The sequence below is a fragment of the Molothrus aeneus genome, chromosome 1, assembly GCF_037042795.1.
Source record: "Molothrus aeneus isolate 106 chromosome 1, BPBGC_Maene_1.0, whole genome shotgun sequence".
In the NCBI taxonomy this organism is placed as follows: domain Eukaryota; kingdom Metazoa; phylum Chordata; class Aves; order Passeriformes; family Icteridae; genus Molothrus; species Molothrus aeneus.
The window spans coordinates 140,383,515-140,406,185 of record NC_089646.1 but is presented as its reverse complement, the minus strand read 5'-3'; the positions used below and the strand labels follow the sequence as shown (position 1 = coordinate 140,406,185).

General features: G+C 40.6%; 1 protein-coding gene across 1 annotated transcript in view; it reads right to left on the bottom strand.

The window, feature by feature from the left end:
• SYBU (syntabulin) overlaps positions 1 to 16,490 on the bottom strand; it is a 39,904-nt gene extending 23,414 nt beyond the window's left edge. Inside the window, exons 1-3 of the mRNA XM_066565899.1 lie at positions 16,362 to 16,490; positions 15,997 to 16,183; positions 2,795 to 2,992 (exon numbers count right to left, since the gene is read on the bottom strand). Coding sequence (XP_066421996.1) covers positions 2,795 to 2,992; positions 15,997 to 16,183; positions 16,362 to 16,388 — 412 coding nt within the window. The 5' untranslated portion in view covers positions 16,389 to 16,490. The remainder of the gene's footprint in view (positions 1 to 2,794; positions 2,993 to 15,996; positions 16,184 to 16,361) is intronic.
• Positions 16,491 to 22,671: the final 6,181 nt, after the last annotated feature.

Genomic DNA, 22,671 nt, shown 5'->3' with positions numbered 1-22,671 from the left:
AACAGGATGTGGACATAAACTACAGGAATTCAGGAGGGATCTTTCTAGCAGGACTACACAAGAATGTGAGCATGTAGAAGTGCTTATGGTTCTGTTTATTCAATTACAAAAAGTGTAGGATTCAGTACAGCATCTTGATAGAAAACTAAGACCAATGTTAATTAAGTCTTTTTGTGCCTTTTTGTGAGGATATTTTCTGCAACACATTTTGTATTGCTTTTAATATTATGTAAATGAATCACATCTAAAAGAAGGACTAACTTCTAAAATCCAGAAATTAAAAGGCTTGTAGCTATCTCTGAGAGTGGATGTTCTATTATTTTCCTTAATGTTCCTGTTCTCTCCACCCCTCCCTGGGAAAGCAGGCACAGGTTTTAAGCCAAATTCACTTCTACACTGCTGTGATTCGGATTTAATGCACAATATAAACCATTTCCATCTCTCTCAAATGAATAATTTCTCCATTATTATAAATATTTTATAGGTTTAGCAAGAGCACTTCAGGATTATATATGGTTCTCTATGCAAACTACATAAAATATGAATGATAGCCTAATCTATTTTGTTAATACTTGAAGAGGTGAAGATGGCTTAGACTCAAATAACAAGGCCTTAGGCTGTTTCAGAGGAAGGAAAGGCTATGTGTATTTTGCATTCTGAAGTACAGAAAAGAAAGATGAAGTGATGTTACTAGAGAAGCAGAAAAGTATCAGAGCTTGGGAACAGCGCAAAAACATCCCATGGTTCATTCTCAGTGCTATCCCTTTCTGACATTTCCTGAATTATCTAAATATTTGTGTAAGTGTTTCGTCTGAGATTCAGCATGGTCCAAGAAAACAATACTGGAAGCAGACAGATTTCAGGAAAATGACAGGAATTTTGAAGGTCCATAGTGATGGATGTACTTGTGTAAAAAATGTAGTACAAGACATGGTAAAAAACAGTGGTAGGCTAGATTTTTGTCTCTCATATATGACTCCTGCTATGTGGTCATTGTCAAAAGCCATTTCAGAATAATATGAAGTACATATAATCTCTATAAATCAAGAAGGGCTTTTGGTAAAGAGAAAATTACACACAATTGCTTTTATATATGACAAGGACATGTTGCTGTTATTCTCCTCCAAATCCCACTTCCCTTCTACTGATTCCTGGTTACTCTCTGTGTGTTTTGCTACATGGTGATGCCTCCTCTTTTGCACAATGGCTACATCTTCTTAACTGAGTCACCAGAAATTTATGTGCAAGTAGGTCATGAGGAAGAGACTGGGTCCACCTGAAGCTATCGAATGAAATAGCAATGGAAGAAAATCACATTAACCCCTGTGGCCAACACTGAGGAAAATGAACCACAGCTGTCTCCTGGCGTCTGTGTCTGACATGCGCCACTTGTGTCAGCTCTAACACTATGACATGATTTTGAACAGCTTTTCACAAAAAAATTGTGAGATATTTGGCAGGAGGAACTTAGAAGTACTCTGTAAAACAGACCTGGTTGCTGAATATTGCAAAAGACTAATAACTTCATATTATAAGGCAATTAAAGTGTAAAACTGAAAATAGTGAATTAATTTATTGAAAAAGGTGCATAACTGTTCTCCATGAGTATAGGACTCTTCATTAGAAAAAAACTTTTGCATTAATTATTCACATTTTGCTAAGCGACATTCACATTCACAAACAAAATGGTTGTGGTAGCCACAGCTGCAGATTTGACTGTCATACACCACATTCACTGCAAACCTTGTAAAAAATACTACCTATCACCCTTTATGCACAGCAGTGGGAGACTGAGAACACTCAAGTAACATGGTGCTAAGAAATGAGCCAAATAACTTGCAGGGATAGTGGTAAAACAGGTTTAATCAACCCTTCCAATGATCAAGCCAGTGAAGAGATTTTACAACAGATTTTCCACTGTTTCTGGATTAAACATGGTGCTGGCAAATCTGAGCTGGTTTTTCATGGAAATATCTAAATTGCTTCCAGAGATAAAATGACTCTGGAAACAATATAGCCTGGAGGTACCTGAGCTCATAAACCATGTCAGTTCTGCCGCTGGCTATGCACAGGGCCAACTCTGTCTCCATGATTAATTAAACAGCAGCACAAATATCCTGACCATTGTAATCAAGAGCTGCCTGTAACATGAATCAAATGATATAAAATATTTTATATCACCTCACTAAAATTACAGGAACCATTGGCACGTCTGAGTATTTGGTCTTGGATTTTGTGACAAGCAGGGGGTGATTTAGCTGGGGGTCTGAGGTGGCCCATTAGCCCAAAGCACTGGGAGATACACTCTTGATTCAGCCATTGCAGTACAGGTCCAAATCTGCCCCACTCCCACACACAGGCTGCCTGTTAGACATCTTGTATCCCCAGGGCTGTCAGAGCCTGGCAGCACAAAGTTTAGGCAGGATCCAACAGTAAATTTAAGGACATCACAAGACTTTTTTCTTATATTAAGAGTAATTTCTCTTTGGGCACTGAAATATGTGTGCAGTTACTATGAAGCAGAATAAAATCCATTTCAGCTATTTGATATCACCATTGAGCCTCATAAAAAAAGAGAAGATGTCAGTTGATTATATTTCCATGAACAGGACAATAACAATAGTGTTTTCATATCTTTCAGGTGTCTCCACAGAAAGAAGCCACCTATTTTATTTACTATCAGCATTAGTGATATGACAGGTGGCACAACACAGGTGTCTATGTATGTAGACACCTGTAAATATACCAGTCAATTAGAAAGTGTAACTAAGGAAATGAAAGGAATTATACTCACCGGGCTTCACAAGGCTTGTCTTTGTCTCCTTCTTGTATCGAGCCAGCTGCGTATTTCCTTCACTCATTGACCCTGGACTGAATTTCTTCCTGGGAAAGTCTCCATCACTACCAGTGCAAAAACTGATTGGACTGTTTCCAGCATCAGAAGGAGTCTTAACTGGAGATACTGACTGGCTACTGGGACAGCCAGTGTCATCTGAAGAGAAAAGATGAAACATCAACATTTCTAACTAATAAGTATATGAGAATTAGCAGAATAAAATGAAGAGTGTTAGCAGAATAAAAGAAAGAGGGTTTGAACTACAACTCTTTACAGTAAGTGATATGTACAACCTTGGCTGAAGCCTGGTGAGAAGCTATTTGTTTAATGCATTTTGTGAAGAAATCTTGAATACCTTATGGCAAGCTAAAAGGCAAATACTTGTACTAGGTCTGAAAAAATACAAAATCAGGGGCTACATAATGAAAATTCCTATCTAAGACAAATTCCTTTAGCAAGGTTAAGGAATATTGCAGCATGAAGTTACACATGAGACACAAATGTGTGTCTCTGTGTAACTTCATGTGGTGCACACTGGCTGCAGAGCAAGCATGGGCCACATGCTCTCCTTCAAGAAATGCCTCCATATCTGAACAACAAGACAAAAACCTACAGCCCACATGCACGAAGTCAGGAATTTCATGTAACTGGAATTAATACAGGTTCCTCAAAATTGTCTTTCATTTAAAAGCAATCATGATCATAGAACTCTTCCATTCTTGACAAGTGGCTGTCAGGTACCTGGTTTAGGAGAGAGTGGGTTATACACAGATTGCTTTTATTTAAAGCTGAATTCCTCTGAGGGCACACCAGCACTCCAGATCATCAACAAGCCACCCTGGGAACAGACCCAGGTTCCTGACCTCCAGTGATACCAACACTCCAGCCCTTCACAACTGACTGCCAAGTAAGCAGCCTGACTTTGAATGAAATCCAGGTATCAATCTACAACTTCATCTAATCATGTTCCATGTAATCTGGAGTAACTGCAGTTCCCCTAAAAGTCATGGTGGTTTAATTGATACACAACAAAATCAAACACGCTACCCCGACTCTCCTGGGGAAATCTAATTGTTCTTTCCCAAGACAAAATGAAAGCTGCCATTGCACTCTTCTCCTGATGCATTATCTTTGGCTAACATGAAACCCAAAGAAATACCTGCAACTGAGCCAAATAATTTGCATGACTGTTTTGCACTTACCTCTTCCACCCTGTTCATAAGTCAAGAGTCATTGAGTCATTTTGTACTGAGCTTTGCATGGGCATATTGATTTAAAAGTCAGTGCATGACTGCATGTTTATGAGACAGAAGGGACACCCCATATCTAACACCTTTCTGCCTACCTCCCCTCAGCAGGAAAGAACAGCTTTTGCTTTTTTAAATTATTGCTCCCTCAATACAGTAGAAAAACTTCTTTCATGTGATCCAGTCTTCCTTCATGCCTGGGCAGTTTTTCTATCCTCATTCATCTGTTCCAAGGTTCTGCTTCTCATTTTAACATGTCCTGCCTTCAGTCCTGAGCAAGGTACCCACAGCTGCCGACTGTCCAGAGCAAGCTGTGGGTATTAGGCTGCAAGAGCAGCCTGCAGCCTGAGGTGTTGCATCCCAGGCCTCTGCCAAGTGCCAGGCATGATGCCAAGCCAAGGGGCAACCAAGCCTACTGCCAGAAACACCTCTCAGGGCACAAAGGGCAGTAACAGTGCAAAGCACCTCATCCAATTTAATCATATTTAATTCTTTCAAATAATCCAAATCAAGCCAAAAAGGGTACTTTTTGCCATCTTGCTGCTGCTTTCTGTAACTCAGAATTAGTTCCTAGCAAAATAAAAAGAAAGAGAGACCTGTTAATAAGCTGTTCAGCCTGTCCTTACATTCATCCTGACTAATTCAGGATTGCTGCCCACATGACTTTAGCTTACTTTTTATCCCTTCCATTACCACCGACATCACAATATAACTCAACACAAAGAAGAGAGAAGGTGGCAATTTCCTCCCAGATCAGCACCTGTTTCTCCAACTCCAATTTGGAGTCTCTTCTGCAGGCTGGGTGAATATTACCTGCAGGACAGTAGATCAGCACCACTTAGTAAGCTCCTGAATTGCATTTAAGCAGCTGCTTCAGCTGTGTCCAAAGCATCCTCTCTTTAGAAGCACACAAACATTTATAATCACGTATATTCAGAAATAAGTGACAGCTTGCGCAGTTTGTTTTTAATTATGACTTTTCCACTTAGATGTTTCTGTATGTGGCATTAGTTTCCAAACTTTCTGTTAGAACAAAAACCTCCTCAAAACAAAAAACCAGAACCCAAGCAAAGTCCCCTCCCAAAACCTTTCACCCAAACCCACAATAAACTATTTACCTCATCTCTCCACCAATACAGTTACTGCAATACCTGCACAGGTTCTGCAGACCTCACAGATCTGTTTAATATGGGAGAATTTATGTAGAAAATACTCCTAAAGCTATAGAGATGCAGCCTGGAAGAACCACAGGAGTTGATAAAACTTTACACAATGAAAGAACTAAACTACAGTGTTAAAAATTGGGGCACTAAAACCCTAAAAGTAACCAAAACTAACTACAATTGGGAAAAAGGTAGCTAAAGAATACATACTAAAATAGCACAAAAATGTTTTATTTACCACCCCCAACATTGCCTGTGATATCACATTGGTGACACTGTACCATCAGATTATGCCATATCTACATATCCTTTTTTTACTGTTAAGAACTTCAGCTTCCAGGGCAACAGGGCATTTTTAAAAAGAACCAATGAGCCTGGCACAAAGAACAATAGCTCTTCTCGACTCATACCCCTTGTAACCTTTAGATACACCAATAACAATAATAATGAAGTGAGCACTCCCACTCCAGCTACAGTAAATGAATTATTTTATTGTATTCCTTCTCCTCTGATAGTTTATTTTTTTATGTAATGAAAAACTTCTAATCCTTCTACTACTATTATCCAGAAACATGAGCAAAATTATAAATTTTCCAGAACTAGGGCAAGCTGTAGAGAAAGATTTTTCTGCGACAGCCTTTCGAACAATCAAAATATTTGCTACCACAGAATGGAAGAGCTGCCTATGACACACTGGTGCTCACTGTCAAAGCAAGCAAAGCTCTGCTGTACACTGGGGGGATCCACCCAACCCACAGCTCACCATCCTGGCACAAGGAAAAGTCCTGGTGAAGAGTGAGATGCTCTCCAGCTGCTTAGTGGCAGCCAATTGCCTGCCTACCTTCATCTTTCCTGCTATTGAAACCTCAACAGGCTATTGATTTGTATTTAATACTGTGGGTGAACTCCCCACAGGAGAGCAGCAGACCTCCCTGTGGACTCTGGGGAGCTGATTCCCCCTCCATCTCCAGACAGCCTGACCACTCTCCCCTCTCACTGCTGCAGCGACCCCTCTGCTCCTGCCCTGCAAGCAGAACATGACTGTGGCATGGTGCGTTCAGTGTTTCCCCCAGACCTACAGGCTCCTCCTAAACCCTGCTGGAAACTCTGATGGAAGGAAGTGAAGACCTCCACCTAACCAGAAATGGGCCAAGATAAGGAATCTCTCTCAAAAAAGCTGGTAAGGAATAGATGAGCCCACAATGGGATTCAGTTTCTGATATGATGTGCATAGAGTTTCCAGCAAGGTCAGTTAAGGATTCAACCCTGTAACTCCACAGGAGTTTTGCTCCAGTAAGGACTTCAGATCTTAGACTCCTCAAGAGCAGAGACAGATCTTATTTACCTTCTCAGGCACATCAGCACCACGAAGACAAAAAAAGAGAAAGCTGGTAAATAGATTGTACTTCTGATCTTGCCTGAATTTACTTGCACAAGAAGTAAAATCACATGAATTTATAACACACGATTTCCATTGCTTTCTTTCACAGTGTCTTTTTTCCCCACAGGGGCCTCCTAGGAGCATTCTGGGAGTAGACTTTTCCTTTGAACATCAGCTGGATTTCATCACTTGAAATTCTATGTCCAAGCCCTCTCCCAGATCAGACATGCCTGCCAAATTTCAAAGCCAAGCACAGGATAGTGTCTCCTCAAACAAACCATTAGGAAAGTTGCTCAGAGGACTCTGACATTTGCATGCCCTGACTAACCTTTAAACAGTAAAATCAAAATATAAACAACAGTATTAAAGATAATAATATGCTGAACAATTGACAAAAATACTGTTCATTGTAGACTTTTAGGCTATATGTTAAGATATGATGATTTTCTCAGCACAGATATCTTAGAAGGTTCACTAGAATATGCCTTAGAACCTTCTTTAAAAAAATACTGCCTTTCCCAAAAGGCTTCAGGAAGCTTTGAATATACAACCTCCTTATATAACACATGTAAATAATTAATGATGCCCTCACTGAGGAAGCACTGACTTCTTTTTACTTTCACTCCTAGCTGCCAGATCGAGTTAGGCACTCCTGTGACACTGAATGGTCCAGTCCCTGCCTGATCCCTATTTCACTGTCCAACATTTGTCTCCTCCTAAGAGTACCCTGACCAGTGCTCAGGCTGTACATAGTCTGAATTTCCACTAGGAAATGTGGATTCTGGAATTAAACATGTGGCTCTAACGAAATTTGAATATTCAGTGTACCAAGACAAAAGCAATTTCCTGGCTTTTACCTGATGGTTATGTTTGCATTCATCCCAGGATCTGTTAATCTGGGTAGCCACAGCTCTGCCAGGAAGGTGCATTGCAAGCTGGCTATTGGCAGTGAGGGTACCACAAAGGGTAATTTTTCAGGGTAATCTCCCAGTCTGCTTGCCTGACTTATCTTTTTTAACCCTCACTTTTTGAACTGTTTTGGTCTTCTCTTCATGGCTAGCCTTGTAGCACAGGGGTGTTTATGCAATTATGGAAGTTGCTGACAGACACCAAAGGGAATACAGCACCTGCCTTCCACCTGTAAGTCTCTTTCTGTATTAAACAGAGAGAAAGAGGCTCCTCTGGAGGGTGAGTCAAGAAGGACAGCCCCATTCAGGCTAAGTCATCCCAGTACTCTGAGTCACTGCCTGCAGGGTCACAGCTCTCTCCAAGGACCAACACAGTTACTGCTCTGACCTGGGCAGCTGAACCAGGGAGTGTAAGGGCTCAGTGCCAGGCAGAGAAAACAGCTAACGGGAGACTCACAGTGTCATTCTGGAACAGCTGGGAAACACAGCAAAAGCAGCAGACGAAACATCAGAGTATAAAATTAGTAATACACATGGAAAGGCAGAGGTAGGAGCATATTCACATTCACACCAGCAGGGCCTCAGCAGGCATAAATCCCACCTCATACCTCTGGAGGCAACCACTGAGGGAGCACAGCCTAAGGTAAGAAGTGGGAATATTCTCCTCAGCTCCTGATTGTACTAAAGCCTTTCATTTTTACTGAGGCCATTCCAGTATGTGATTGTATGTACTCTGTAAGTTTAATAATTTGCTAGTAGCAATTTGTTGCTCACAAAATCACACAGACTTTAGAAAAATATATTTATTAACCTCACTAAGGGTAGAGTCCTAAAAATCCTATTAGTTTTGGTCCTTCTGATCAATTTAAAAGTAATTTCTTAGCTATTCTGAAGATCCCTTTGGCTTGGTATTTAAGAAGATGTCTCAGAATATGACATACTTGTGAGGCAAGTTTCTTACCAAAAGTCAAACACAGTAAAGCAGAGCTGAAGCACAAGGACAACTACAGCAGTGTCAGGAAAAGACAGGAGGCCTACTTATGCAAAATCCTGCCATGCAAATAATTTCCACATTTAATCTTGGTGTCTCTGCAGGCAAAACTTGAATTAACTATGCTCCATTTTGCTTATGAACAAAGGCTGGCTAGCAGCTCCCCCACTCCCTGAGGTCACCTACAGAGGCTGTGCAAACTCCTGTCCTTGAAGGGTTTCCAGACTCCGACAGACAAATACATGACTGCTGGGATGTGTTGGGAAGAGTCTGGCTTCAAAAAAGAGGCTGATCTCTACAGAAATGATCTCTACAGGTCCCTACAACCTATATGCTTTTCTTTTTGTCAGATATTTCGCATCTGGAAAACACCCTGCTATTCACAGTCCATCTTTCAAGCGAGAACTTTTGACTGTAAAGTTCTAGTCATAAAATCTAACCCAGTAAAATCACGACTAAACATCTTCAACTGGTTGCTGAGGATCAACCATGTACAAGCAACTTTTACACCTGTTGCTCACCAGCCCTTTTCAGCTGGCTTCTGTCACACCCACAGGCTGCCCACTAACTACTGAAAATTTAGTATGAGAGTTGCTCACTGAATTTGGAAAGATGCCTTCTCTGCTCAGTCACAGCATGGCAGGAATGCTGACAGGCTGAGATTGGAAGTATAAAAGAGGAGAGAGGAAGGTGAAAAAAAATGGACTGACCTGCTCCTAAGCTTGGGCATCTTTTGCAATGCAGGATTTCACATAAACATGTCTTTAAAGCAATCTGCTCTTAAAGTCTGACTGCAATTGCTAAGTCATACTGAAGTAGCTAATTTTAATTTATTTTGGCAGCAAATCTACTAATGTTCCTTCTACTTGAACATTTCACTAACGAACAGGACTAACATGAGCTCTGTCAAAACATATGAAAAGAAAGAGGACTATATAATTGTGGTTTACTGGCTTTGTCATTACATTTATAGCCCTACTAATGGTGTATTACAGAAGAGAAGCATAAGGGCTTACTAGTAAAAATATCAATAAAAATAGTACTGTTACTAGGAGAGCTGTGGTCAGGAATGGCACAGCTCCCTGAGTTTCATTATCACATCACAGAAAACATCTGGATAAGGGGTTTAAAGTGATAAAGGACTGAAAAATCTACTTGAAAATTTTATAGAATTTTTTAAACTAAATGTAAGGACAGGAAAGAATCTAAAAAAAAAAAGACTAAGAAGAGTCTTTCCTATTTGGTATGGGTTTAAGCAATTTAGTAGACCTCATTAATCTTTCTGAGGACAACAGCTGGAAGTGGAACCATTGCTGCTACCTCCGGTGGGAAAGCATTGACTAAATCCAGTGTAAGAAATACTATGCATTTAATATTAAGTGAAATATATATGTATATATAGATGGGTTTCTGTGGGGTTTTGTGTGGTTTATTCCATTATGCAGCAAAGAAAGAAACTAGAAATATTCTTTCCAGTTTTGAATGCACCATTTTGGGAAATAAAAATTTTCAATAGACCACAAAGAATTTTGTACCTATTCCTCAAATGGTGCAACATGTTGTACTCGTTTGGTCTCATATAGCTCTGCCTCCATGGCTAGCAGCATATAACTGTGACCCTCACAGCTTCAACATCACCTCATAAGGTTGCTTTGCTTACCTTCTCATGGAAGGAAATAACATATATTCTATCCATTGTTGTTTTATGCATATTTTTCTTTTCTCTTTTAACTATCCTCAAGCCCAGAGTGGCACTGAGCAGCACCATAGAATCTAGTCACATACACTTCAAAACACTGTTTGAAAATTTCATGGATATATGCTAATCCTATAAACGTAGAGCTAAAATATGTAATGTTGAATTTCTCTTAAAACATCAAGATTCCCTTTAACAAAAAGTAAATTGAAGACTTCTGATTCAAGTTTCATTCCCGCTACAAGTTGTGATGTTCTTCAGAGTGCATGACAATATTCAACTTAACAGAAAGTTGCATGAAAAGCACTGGAAAAAAAAAGGTATTGGAGTATGCATTTGTGGTGAAGAAAATACCAGGTAGTGTTTAGAATTCAGCCCATAGTACACAACAAGCTACCACTAAAAGGGCACTAGAAAGGCTTAAGTGTAGTAGAAAGGATGACTGTTCTCAGGACACCACGCACAAAGTTCCAGGGAGAACGGGAACTGTCCTACTGACCCCAGGAGCCTCTGGGTTGGGTTTTAAAAGTTCACATGACAGACACATAGAAAGGTGACAAAAAACATCCAAAAGGTCAAATATTTTGGCTTCCAGATGTTGTTGTGTGGCAAAAAGAACAAAAGGATTGTTACTTAGTCAGGGGTAATAAATACTGAAGTTGAAAGGGAAGCAGGGAAAGGCCAAAAACTGGGGAACAAGCAGACTTGCTCTTTAGTACCTAGGCACTGTTCTTATTTCCAGGTTTGGAACAGATCTGTGCCACAGAGACAGAACTGGTGGCTCATAATATGAACCAATAATAAATTATTGCATGTAAGCTGGTCCAGCAGGAAATTCTCTAGGGAAGTAGAAGTGAGAAAAGGAAGCATGTCACCAGTGCCACTCTCATGAAAAAAGGCCATATGTGTGTTTCTGAAAACAGATTTTGTTTTAATGTTTTTGTAAATTAATATCACAGTCATCACTGAACTGCCTGACAAAGTGCTGCAAACGAAAGTGCTAGAAAAGTCCTCCAGAAAGTCTGAAAAAAAGGCAAAATGACTGTGGGAAAGCATAGCATAAAGGACTGCAAGAAAGAGAATCTAACTTTCAGTATCACATACTTAAGAAGTTTTAAGCATGTTTATTTGAATCAGTAACTTAGAGAAAAAATCAAACACATAAACCAGTAAGGAACTATTTAAATTTTTTTTTTCTTATAAAAAGAAACAAGAAGAATGAGAGAGCTCACTGTTTTCATAGTAATACATATATATACAACATATATACAAATACATATATACATATTTGTTTGTATACATCTATACAAACAAATAATAGGAGCAATTACTTTCAGTAATTTGAACTAACTGTCTGCCTCAATCTGTTGACTTGTTAAAATACTAAAAAATTTATTTTCTGTATCTATTTCTTTTCAGGAATATATATTTCAGTACACATACTTATTTTGTGTATATTAAAAATACTTATTTTTATTTTCCGAGGCTAGCTGCTTTACAATGCAATGTGCTTCAATGCTCTTAACAGAGAAATTATTTACTGGAGTGCAAGAAGGTACAGCTTTTTTCTTCAGTAAGGGTTGTACAACCTCTTCTTCTTGAATGTGGCAAGCAAAATGGGTTGTGCATTCACATGGACTTAATCAGCCTGCCTAAAGCCTAATGCTTTTTTGGACACACACTGTGAACTCAGCCCCAGCATCCACCAATAGCTGGGCCAACTGGCAAATAATCTCTGAGATCAAGGGCACAGGAGCAAGTGAGCAAGGAATGGCAACATTGAGATTCCTACTGCAGCACCCACACCCCAGGCTTACAGTGCAGCCGCTGTACATGCGTACATTTACTGTGCCACACATGCAAAGGACAAGATTTAAATAAAATATCAACCCCAGAAAAGAGCAAGTTATGAAACAGGGATTGAATTTGAATAAGTGTTGAACCAGATCTTGAAATTTTAAAGGAAAAGCAAGAACAAAGCATCAACTCCTATTTTTGAAGACTGCGTTGGAGTGAGTCACAGTCACTGATGTACAGAGATGCTGGTTTTCAATAGCTCGTAGCACTATTCAGTCTAATTACAAAGGTGATTTACAGGTAAGCCCAAGAAAAGAGGAACTGTTTGCCACAGCTATAAACCAAGTCCTCTGGCTCAAAAATTCTTTTGCTGAAGTAATTATTGAATATACATGAGCTCCCTGCAAAGCTACATCTTGGTTACCAAAGCTTCACTGCATTTCCTGATGAAATTCTGGCAGTTGGCATCCTAGGAAAGGCTGAAAAAGGATTTGGGCAGTGTTGTAAAGGTACCATGTAACAAGTCATCTTTATACAGAGAAATTTAAAAACTGAGTTATTCAAAAACCAAAAGTCAAAAAGAAAGTATATCCCAGACTAAATTCCTTTTTAAAAGAAAAGCTGAATACACTTACTGAGCTTAGCACAGGCTGACTTCAAACCAAGGACTCCAAAACCAAGGACAGTGCTCCGCCCAAGTATCATATTTCTTACAAAGCAACCACTAACTGGAATGACCAAAGGCCCAGCAGCTGCTCCTCCATGGATCCCTCAGCAGGAGGCCTGTTTGAGATGCTCTGGATCACATTCTCTGCACAACTGACAAGGTAAGTACACGAAGCCACTTGAAAGCCAAGTGCAACTCAGGAGAGAAACATGCTTGACACAGGCAAATGCTCAGTAGCAGGTGAGCCACACAAAGCTGCTGGGAAAGTGTTCTTCCATCCTTTGACACTGTATGAGTTCTGTGGCTAACATCCAAGCCAAAGAAGAGAAGTGCTCCCATATCAAATGACAGCCAGGACCCCAGATGCTCTAAGGTTTTAAGAAAGGGTTGTGCATGGTGAACTCGGACACAAAAGCTCAGCTTGCCTACACAACATCCAGAAAGCATCCACATTCACTTGGCAGAAACAAAGAATACTAAAAACACATATAAAAGCATATTAAAATTTTGTCAGGAATATTCCAGATATGATGAACACTCTCACTGTGTTCATATGGACTTAGAAAGCAAAACTGACATAAAGTCAACTGCAAATAATTGACCAACATGATCAAGTGAAGCTCTGATTCACTCAAACAAGACAAAGAGGGAGCTGATCATGCAAATTTAAACCAATCACAGCCAGAACTAACAACTTCTTCAAAAGAAACCAAGCATTACAAAAGCTGTCTCTTTTCTGTTGCCAAGAGATATTTTTTGCTGTTACCACCATGCCTGCAGCACTGCCATGGTTCCCAAAACCAACATTATTAATACCTACAAGATTTACCCTCATTTAAAATGAAGGAACTCCAAGCCTTCACTTAGGCACTGACACCAGTGTAAGCACACAAGGAAAATGAATAAGATCAGAAGCTCTAGGGAATGAAGCAAAAAATACATATTTAATGGATGAGGGGAAAAGAGTAATTTCTATTGGGCTAAAAAGAAATCTGTGCATCATTACTTGGTGTCAATAATAATGGAAGAAAGGTAGAGAACAATCTGACAAGAGAAGGGTAAAGAGGAAATGAATCATTCCAAGGATCAATTCATACTATCTTCTGCTTATCAAAAACATTTCGGGGCTTAATGCTCAAAAGAAATTACAAAAGAGACATGTATCCAAATGCTCACAAGCTTTCTCATACTGCTACATTAGTGTTCCCATATGCTCTCATCTTCCAAATGTACTACCTGCTAATTTTAAATAACCGTTTTTGCACATGCTACTTTTAAGTTAAGAAGCACGAGGAGAGGCAGGTTAGGGCTGTGGCCCCTCCACTCATCTGTTCACCATCCCCTCCCCAGAAACAGGAATTAGCAGCCTCCTGCTGCCCCTGGGGGATTTCACTCCAAATCAGACTAAATCATTGCAGCATATACGAAATAATAAAATATTAATAAAATAAATAAAAGAGATGAGTGGTTGTGCTTAAGATGCCAGTTAAGAGACCAGCATTGCATGCTGCAATACCTCTGTGAAAGGTGCCTTAAAACTGTCAAGCCATGAGATCAGACACACCCAGAATAAAAAAAAAAAAAATGTGCTGCTGGGACTCAAGACAGCCTATACAGTGCAGTGGGACAGCAAGGGTATATGACAGTGACAGCTACTTGTGGAGTAGATCTGAAGAGCAGGGTACAAATGCAAACGATGAAAAAAATGTCAGTGATCAAGATGAAAGGCTTGTCAACTCAGAACAAAAAAATTTAGGATGAAAAGCAGCCATTTGGGAGAGATCATAAAAATAACATTTTTCTAGAAAGCTTTGAAAGATTTTATTTCTTTGGAACACACAAACTCAAGCAGGTAAAGTGGAGGGATTAAAAAGGCTGGGAAAAAGACTCCAGCATTCTTCCAATCCTGTGATGTTTGTTTAACGCTCTGCATTGTTCATTAAACAATAACCAAATAGATCATTCCACTGAGCCTGAATTGCAAAATCTGGCAGAGCTAGACTCAAACATGGATATTGTGTTTCTCATCTAAGAAAACTTGTACACTGTGTTCAATACACTGCTTTTCATGAAAGGAGTTAAAAAAGTAATAACAGTAATCTAATCCATTGTAGTGAAGACCAAGATAAATAAGAACGTTCCTGTCTATTCCCAGGAACACCTCTGGTAATTGAAAATACTTTATAAACTAAAAAAAAGAAAGCTTGAGAAGTTGCTCTGATACTAACTATTGCAAAAAGACTTCTTATAATTCATATTTTTAAATCGAGAATCACAGAATCATAGAAACATTTAGGTTGTAAAGATCTCTAGTCATTGCGTCCAGCCACTAACCTAGCACTTCCAATTCCACCACTGAAATTGTTAGGCTTTCCCAAAAACTGACTATTGAAAACAAATTTCTCCACACCAAAAATACCTTTTGAATTACCACAGGCATATAGAGTCCAAGGTGTTCATGATGTGACCCTCAATTTTTTTATTCGTGTAGATTAATGTCATTTACAGTGAAGAGTTTCACTGTATTAATTAATTAAAAAATTACTCACCACTAGTAGGCATCTGAGTCTTTCACTGCCAGTTGAGGCATTTAAATTGTGCTAAACTCTACACAGGGCAAATATTCAACATAAAAAAATCTGGTTTTGAGTTGCCCCTTATGTGATATTTTGAAGAGCAAATGACATTTTTTTGGTCTACAGTTGGAGACTAATAATTTCTGATCAAGCACGCATCCATTGCCCTCTCTGTAGAGAAGCCATCATGCCCAGCTCATATCTGGAGACACACTCATCAGTAGAAGCCTGAATTCTGAAATAAACAAAACTTATTTCAATATGACAGGGAAGACTTCACCTACATTTTCTGTTCCAATTCATGAAGATCACTGTCAAAAAACCAAAAGGAATTGAAGTCTGATAGCAGCTCCCCTGTTTTACCGACTTTTGATTTTAGGGCTTTTCAAAATGCCTTAATACCACACTGCAGTCGTTAAGGCAAATACTTCTCTTTAAAGCAACGCTTCTGCCGCAATAAAACCGCCAACTTTTTTAGCAGTGGATAGCAGAACTCGGAATGGAAACATCTGGTGTCGCTTACAGACACATATTAAAAGAACAGATACTAGATTTCCCTGGAAAAATCAATGGTTGCCCTTTTTCATCGGTAAAACGGGTTGCTCATGCGGGCTCGATGGGAGCCCGAACCACAGATGCTGCGGCGGGGATGACAGCGAAGCCTCGGGGGTGGCTGGATGGGGCACACCGTGTTCCCCAGAGACCCCGAGGCTGGGGGGATCTCTCTGCGGTACCTGAGCAGAAGCTGTTGCTGCTGATAGTCCTGCCGGAGCCCGCGGAGGAACTGGGCGGGTTGAACTCCCGGCTTTCCTCTTCCGAAAAGGGCGATTCGGAAGCGGGAGATACCTTCTGCTGCGGCCGAAGGACCAGGCGGGGGATGCGGCTGCGGGACACCTCCTTTTCCAGCTGCGTCCTCTGCTCCTGCTCGGGAAGGGACACCTCGTCAGGAACCTCTCGGATGTGCCCTCCTCCTTCCATCATCGAGGCAGGGGCAGGCAAATCCCGGCCCCTCCGCCCCCCCAGGGCGGGGGCAGGACGCGATTTGCCTGCCCCTGCTTCTGCTCGCTCCCCGCCGCGCCGTCCGTGCCCGGCTCCTCACCTTGCTGCTCTCCCGCAGAGGCCCCATCGCTCCTCAGTCACGGCGCAGCCCGGAACAGGCACCTGGCATGGGCGAGAGGGATGCGCTGAGCGGGGCTGCGCTGCCGCTGCCGCTGCGGCGCTGGGGGTGGCGTTGCCCGGCCCGGCCCCGCCGCTCCCCGCCCCGGCACGTGGTGCCGCCGCAGCGCCCGCGCCGCGCCCGCCCCCGGGAGCCGGCAGGTGCGGGGCTGGGGGGGCAGCCCCTGGCACCGCTGCCCACCGGGCTCGCCGGGCCCTGGCCGCGAAAGGCGAGAGGAACGCGGGCACAGGAGACAGGGGCAGAGGGGCGATGATGCCGGCACAGATACGATGGATGTATGGCCGCACGCTTAGCAAAATGCACCGTCAGACTTCTCTGCTTCTTAGTCATAGAATCATAAACAGTTAAGCGTTTGGGAGGGACCCTAAAAATTATCTAGTCCTATCCTCCGCGGCCATGGGCAGGGACGCTTCCCACTAGACCAGGTTGCTTAAGCCCTTATCCAAGCTGTTTTTGAAGACGGCCACTGCCGGGGCATCCACAATTTCCCTGAGCAACCTGTCCCAGTGTCTCACCACCCTCACAGTAAAGAATTTCTTCCTAAAGTAAAGAATTTCTTCCTATTTTTTTTTTCAGTAACCTGTTTATGGAACATGTAGAGAGACAAAAACTTACTTGATTCTGATATAAAAACTTACTTGATTCTCAGATGATACATTGTAATATATTTAATTGTAGCATTTTCTCTCTTACCATTCATTGTGGTAATTGTTGTTGACCCTCCTATTGATTAATGCACATGTGGTAACCTTGTTAATCTGCTCTCTAGAGAGGATCTATCTAAAAAACAAGCATTAGCAGGACTACATTCTGGGCTATAAGCATATGCACACAGTGGGTGAAAGGGGCTGCTTTTCCACAAGAAGGATGATGAAATTCTCAATATGAAACTCACTTGAGGTTCCACATATATGTCTGCTTATGGGACCTAATGAGCTTGCAGAATTTGTACTTTCAGCAATGATATTTTTGGGCAAAGATTCCCTTTACATTTATTCTTCCTGCTGTTCTGGTTTCAGCTGAGATCTAGTTAATTTTCCCATGACACCTATGAAGGGCCCCAGTTTTTCATTGGAACTTCTGTTTGCTATTAGACCATAGATATTAAATACTGTCTCAAAAACAATTAAGAGCAAATGTGCCTTTAATGTGTAGTGCAGAGAGCGTAGCATCAGTAACAGGAAAGGCGATGCATTCATCTAGACCTCAAAGAGGAAAGAGGACACTGGTAAGCACTCACACACTGATTGTTGTATATCCAAAGAGTCATAATTACTAATTTATTAACCTGGCATCAGAATTAGATCCATTACTTATGTAGAGCTCCAAGCTATGCTTTGCCAAAAAGATGATACCATCCTTCCCTAGCAGTGACAAGACATCTATAATTCAGAGATGTGAGGTAGTTACAGCTGAAAAAAAGCCTAAAATTCCTATAATAAATATTCTGTGCTTATAAGATATCTTCTAAGCACTGGCACCTACCTTCCTGCCACAAAAGATCAGGAAGAATTCTGGACCTTTCCCTACTGCTCCAAGACTGTTTCCATGGAAAATTGCAAATCACATATTTTAATCACACAAATTTGCTCTTCCATTCAGTAGAGATCAGGGCACCTGAGACCATGGGCTTCTCCTGAGACCATGGGCACCCGTGGCATGTGTGGGGCGGAAATTTCCCACATACATTTGCAAAGCTGCTGTACCAGTAGTAAGAGTAAGAAGAAGCTGTGCAGCAGCGCTGCCATTGCCATAGTAACTCAGCTCCAGAGCTGCTGCTGCTTCAATTCTTGGAGCCTGTTTTATCTTTTTCATTTCAAGCTCAAATTTTTGCCTTGCTAAAAAACAAGATATAAGAAGTGAAGTCTTCAGGCTGCCTTAGGATTCATAATGGGATGTGATTCCTTTTGATCTTCTCTCCTCTTGGCATAGAGATTTATAGCCTTATCATAAATCATAAAACAATCATTAACCTTCAAGCAAACATTTTTTCCCCTTACAGTCATGTATATCTTATAAATATTGAGGAATTAAGTCACTTTTCAGTAATTAATGAATTAATTAACTTTTAAGTCACTTATTAAAATATTTTTACCTTGCACTAGTTAATCATCAGTATTGGGAGAAACACATATTTGAGATGAACATGTGATATCACTCTTACTCCTCTCATGTCTTTTACAAACTGCCAAGACCTCTGCATGACCTATAAAACTAATTTCATAACCAGTGTGTAACTGAAGAAATCTGTGTTTACTGGAAAGAAAAAATGTTATGCATTCACAAGGGCCTCAGAAAACCTACAGAACACAGCGTCTTCTTAGCCTTTCCTTGCTTTACTCCCTCCTGAAAAATAACAGCTCTCCAGGAAGCTGCAGAGGGCTGCAGATTCAGCAGAAGCTCCTGGACTCCAGGAGCTGCCAGGGGAAGCTGGGCACTGCGCCAGGCCCTGGGGTTAGACCTTATGCATTCCTGAGTGGGGAACAAGGTACATGAAGCAGTTTTTATTCCAGGCTTTTCTACCAAGTTCTTCATTCTGGTAGAGTGCTCTTCCAGAGGTAAGTTGTGGGGGAGAGAAGATGTGGTGAAATACCGAGGATCACAGAGTACATTTTGCTGCTGCCCCTGAATTTTCTCAGTGGGAGGGGGAATGGGATTCAACAGAGATTTGCTGGCCAGCAGTTAGCTGTGTCCATCAGCACAGTCACAAGGAACTCATAGCATTGACACTTCCACTTCTGAACTGCTGAGAAAAAAGCTTCACCTGATGCAAAGCTTTCTGTGAAATTTGTTTTTCTAAGTTTATTTGTTCCATCTGATGGCACATTGTTTTGCAACATCCACAAATACCATTTTTCAGTTTGCTTTCTTGCAGTGTAGTAGTTTTGCTCATGAGCTGCCAGAACAACAGCAGGAAAGCAATACAGTAAAAATCTTAATATCTTAATTAAGTGCCCAAATACCTCAGTTCAGAGTTGGGCACTTCAGAAGAATAGGCAGAACCATAAGATACTCAGGAGAGAATTGCCTAGAGCTCAGCAGTATGTACAAAGAGTACCTCTGCACCATTCCACACAAGTGGCTTATTCATGCTGCTGGCAGAGACCAAGTCTCAACTGCAGCCTTCTCTGTGGGGTACCTTTAATGTTTCTTTCTGTTTCCAAGAATTTTCCTTTTCTGTGTTGTAGCTCAGCTTCAGCAAGAAGGCTTCAACTCCTCACTTTTCTTTTGACCAGTCCCTCAGAATGGAAGCAAGCAGGACTTGTAGGAAGTCAGAGACAGCAGTCATCCGAGGTGGCAAAAGGAGTGGAACTTTTTTGTGGAATAGTTAAAATAATTAAAAGGCTGAGCAAGGATTCCTGTGTGATGTGAATTCTTACTCAACAGTCACCTCATGCACCTTTGCTATTTTTATGTTGTCACCATTTGGTAGTTTCATATACTTGAAAATTTTGACTTTGTGGAGAAATGAATGCTTCCATACTTGGATTATCACACAAAGAATGCTGGCCCAAAACCAGGCTGGCTCATTGCTCAGATCAGGACTCTTTCAAATTTTTGCAATACTGTAAGTACTTGTGGACATTTGGGATGGAAACCAAAGATACACTTTGTGATCTTATGTTCATTAGGGTTAGATGGCTTTCTTGCAAAGTTATTTTGAATTGGCAAATTTTGGTGCCTAAATTTCTCTAGATTCAATTTCATGGGTCTGAGTTTTTCTTTTTCTTTTGGCACTGGGCTTTCTCAGGTTGACAAAGTGCAGGCAATACCTGTACTGGCCATAGGCCATGTTTTGGTTTTGAATTACATCACGCTCTGAGGTCAATGAAGAATGAGGCAGAGGGCAGAGCTGGGCCCTGTAATCCCAAGACTATATGATTTCATTAATGCAGGCACATAGCTGATAATGCTTCTGTTGGTGACTGAGAAAGCATCTGTACTTTGCCAGCTGAGACAAGTTTGCTTATCAAATGTGTTGATCCTGTTTTTCTATTCAGATAGGCTGTATAGTATCAGCAGATCTCACTCAAATGCTTCACTAATGCTAAAAAGAAAACCAGCTGCTGCTAACCATTTTCATAGCAATAGTTTGCATTGGAGGTCAGCAGAGAATTACCTGGAAAAATTCTTTCATCTTCTTTCAGAAATACTAGAAAATGAGAGAAAGATGAGAAGACTATGAATATCATTAAAAGACACAGAAAACAGAAAAGGGGAAGGATTGCTTCACATTGGTCTTGGGCAAAACAAATGAATAATTAATTTGGGACTCTGACAACACAAAACATGGGCTAAAATTATTAAATTATTAAATTATTAAATATTATAGTAACAGGTATCAGGACATCTTCATAGGAAACATATCTTATGAGAAAGGCTCATTGGAGTGAATAGTGACATTTTAAAACTTATAGCCAAATTCAAAGAAAAAACATCTGGGACAAATAATAAAGCTCTGCCAACAGGAGGGGAAACTGTTTTGGAAAGCAAATTTGAGAAAATTACTTTGAGCCCTTAGTAGTCAATATCTCAATGTGAGTGCTTAGACTTAGACTGCGGTTAAGAGAACTAATGCAGAAGAAGTGGAATATTTAGCTGAAATAGGGGAGGGATCTTGCCTGTGTACACAGTGTAAGATGTCTGCTGGAACAGTGTGTTCAGTGCTATTGGAAAAGAGTTCAAGGGAAATACTACTTACTGCAAGACATTTATTTAATCTGACTTCTGATAAGAGTTGTGTGATCTTTTTGTACTGGTTAGATCTCTGTCAATACTGGTCAGTGAAATGCAAGCCAGAAGGCAACCTAAAGCACTGTGCACTCTGGGATGTTTGTGAAGCAGCCTATATATGTAGAAAGGACTTGGGCTGACTTGTATGACTTCAGGCATCTGAAGTTACTGTGTGAAATGATGAGCTATAGAGAGGCAGAGGCATGGCAAGCAGGCACATCTGTGCCTCTGCCCACACTGGAGATGGAGGTGCACGGAAGGATCTGTGGCCAGCAGCTGCCTGGATTTAAGCTTCTCTCCCCAGGGGTCCCAGAGCTCTGCCAAAACTCACGACTCAGTTCTGCATCCAAACAGTTTGGTAAATATGTGAAATTTCTGTTAAAGTGCAGATTTAATCTGCTTTTGAAATAGTGTAAACCCATAAAAAAAATCTATCTAGAAATTATTACAATTACTTATTGTAACAGGCACTCCTACCAAAGTCTGTTAGTTTGTAGATGTGTGGTCTAAGTGGCACAGAAATATTCTGTGTTTTAGACTTCAGCTGTGCCTGAGCTGTAACAGAACAAAATCTGTATTACTTTATAGGTCCAATTTTTTCTAATTCATAAAATGGTTGTACATAGCAGGATAACTTGACATTATTTTGATAATCTCTGAGAAGATTACTGCATGGTCCAGTGTAAAAGATTAGGAGTGGCCTTGTTATGATTCCTAAAATCCAGCCATCTAAGCTCAGTAATGGTATCCTACTGCAACATATGGCTTTTTTATATAATGTAAATTCTGTACAGATTTGCAATAGAGCTTGGGATGCAGCTGTAGTGAGGTCCTGAAAAAGATGATGGTGTGCAGCTATTTCTGGTAGATGAGTCCTGGTGTAATCTTCAACCTTAATTGGTTTAGGTTTTGATATGATATTGCTGAAACCTGAATACTCAGAGGAAACAGATTGGTCAGAGACAGACACACACAATGGCTTTTACCTCATTTTGAAAGCTTTTCAGCTTGGGGACAAGTGCTCACTTTTATCTTGGCTCAGTGGTATCAGCCAAGCATTATTTAAGCTGGAGTATACAGACATGGTGGATCTGAGACACATTTTTTATATTAAGTCAGAATAAGTGAGGAAGTAAGTAGTGGTGGTATTCAGCAGTTAATTATTTCTGAGTGCTGCATCTCTTAGGGTTATCAAGGAAATTATTTTAGTGTCTTGCTTTATTTTCCTCAGTACCTTATATATGAAATTATGAGATATAGAGAGGGTTACAGTATATAGCACTTGCTTCATAGAGTGGAGAGTAAAAGCATTTGATTGGGAATCTGAAGTCCTGCTTGGATATTTTTAGTTCTATCTGGAAACAAGTGTCATTTTTGAAAGGATTTTTATGACCCTAAAACAGGTGTCTGAGAAGTGTCTCCTCATGTAACTTGCAGACCTAACTGGATTTCTATGTTCTGATGAGTAAAAATTTTATTTCTGATCTACTTTTATTCT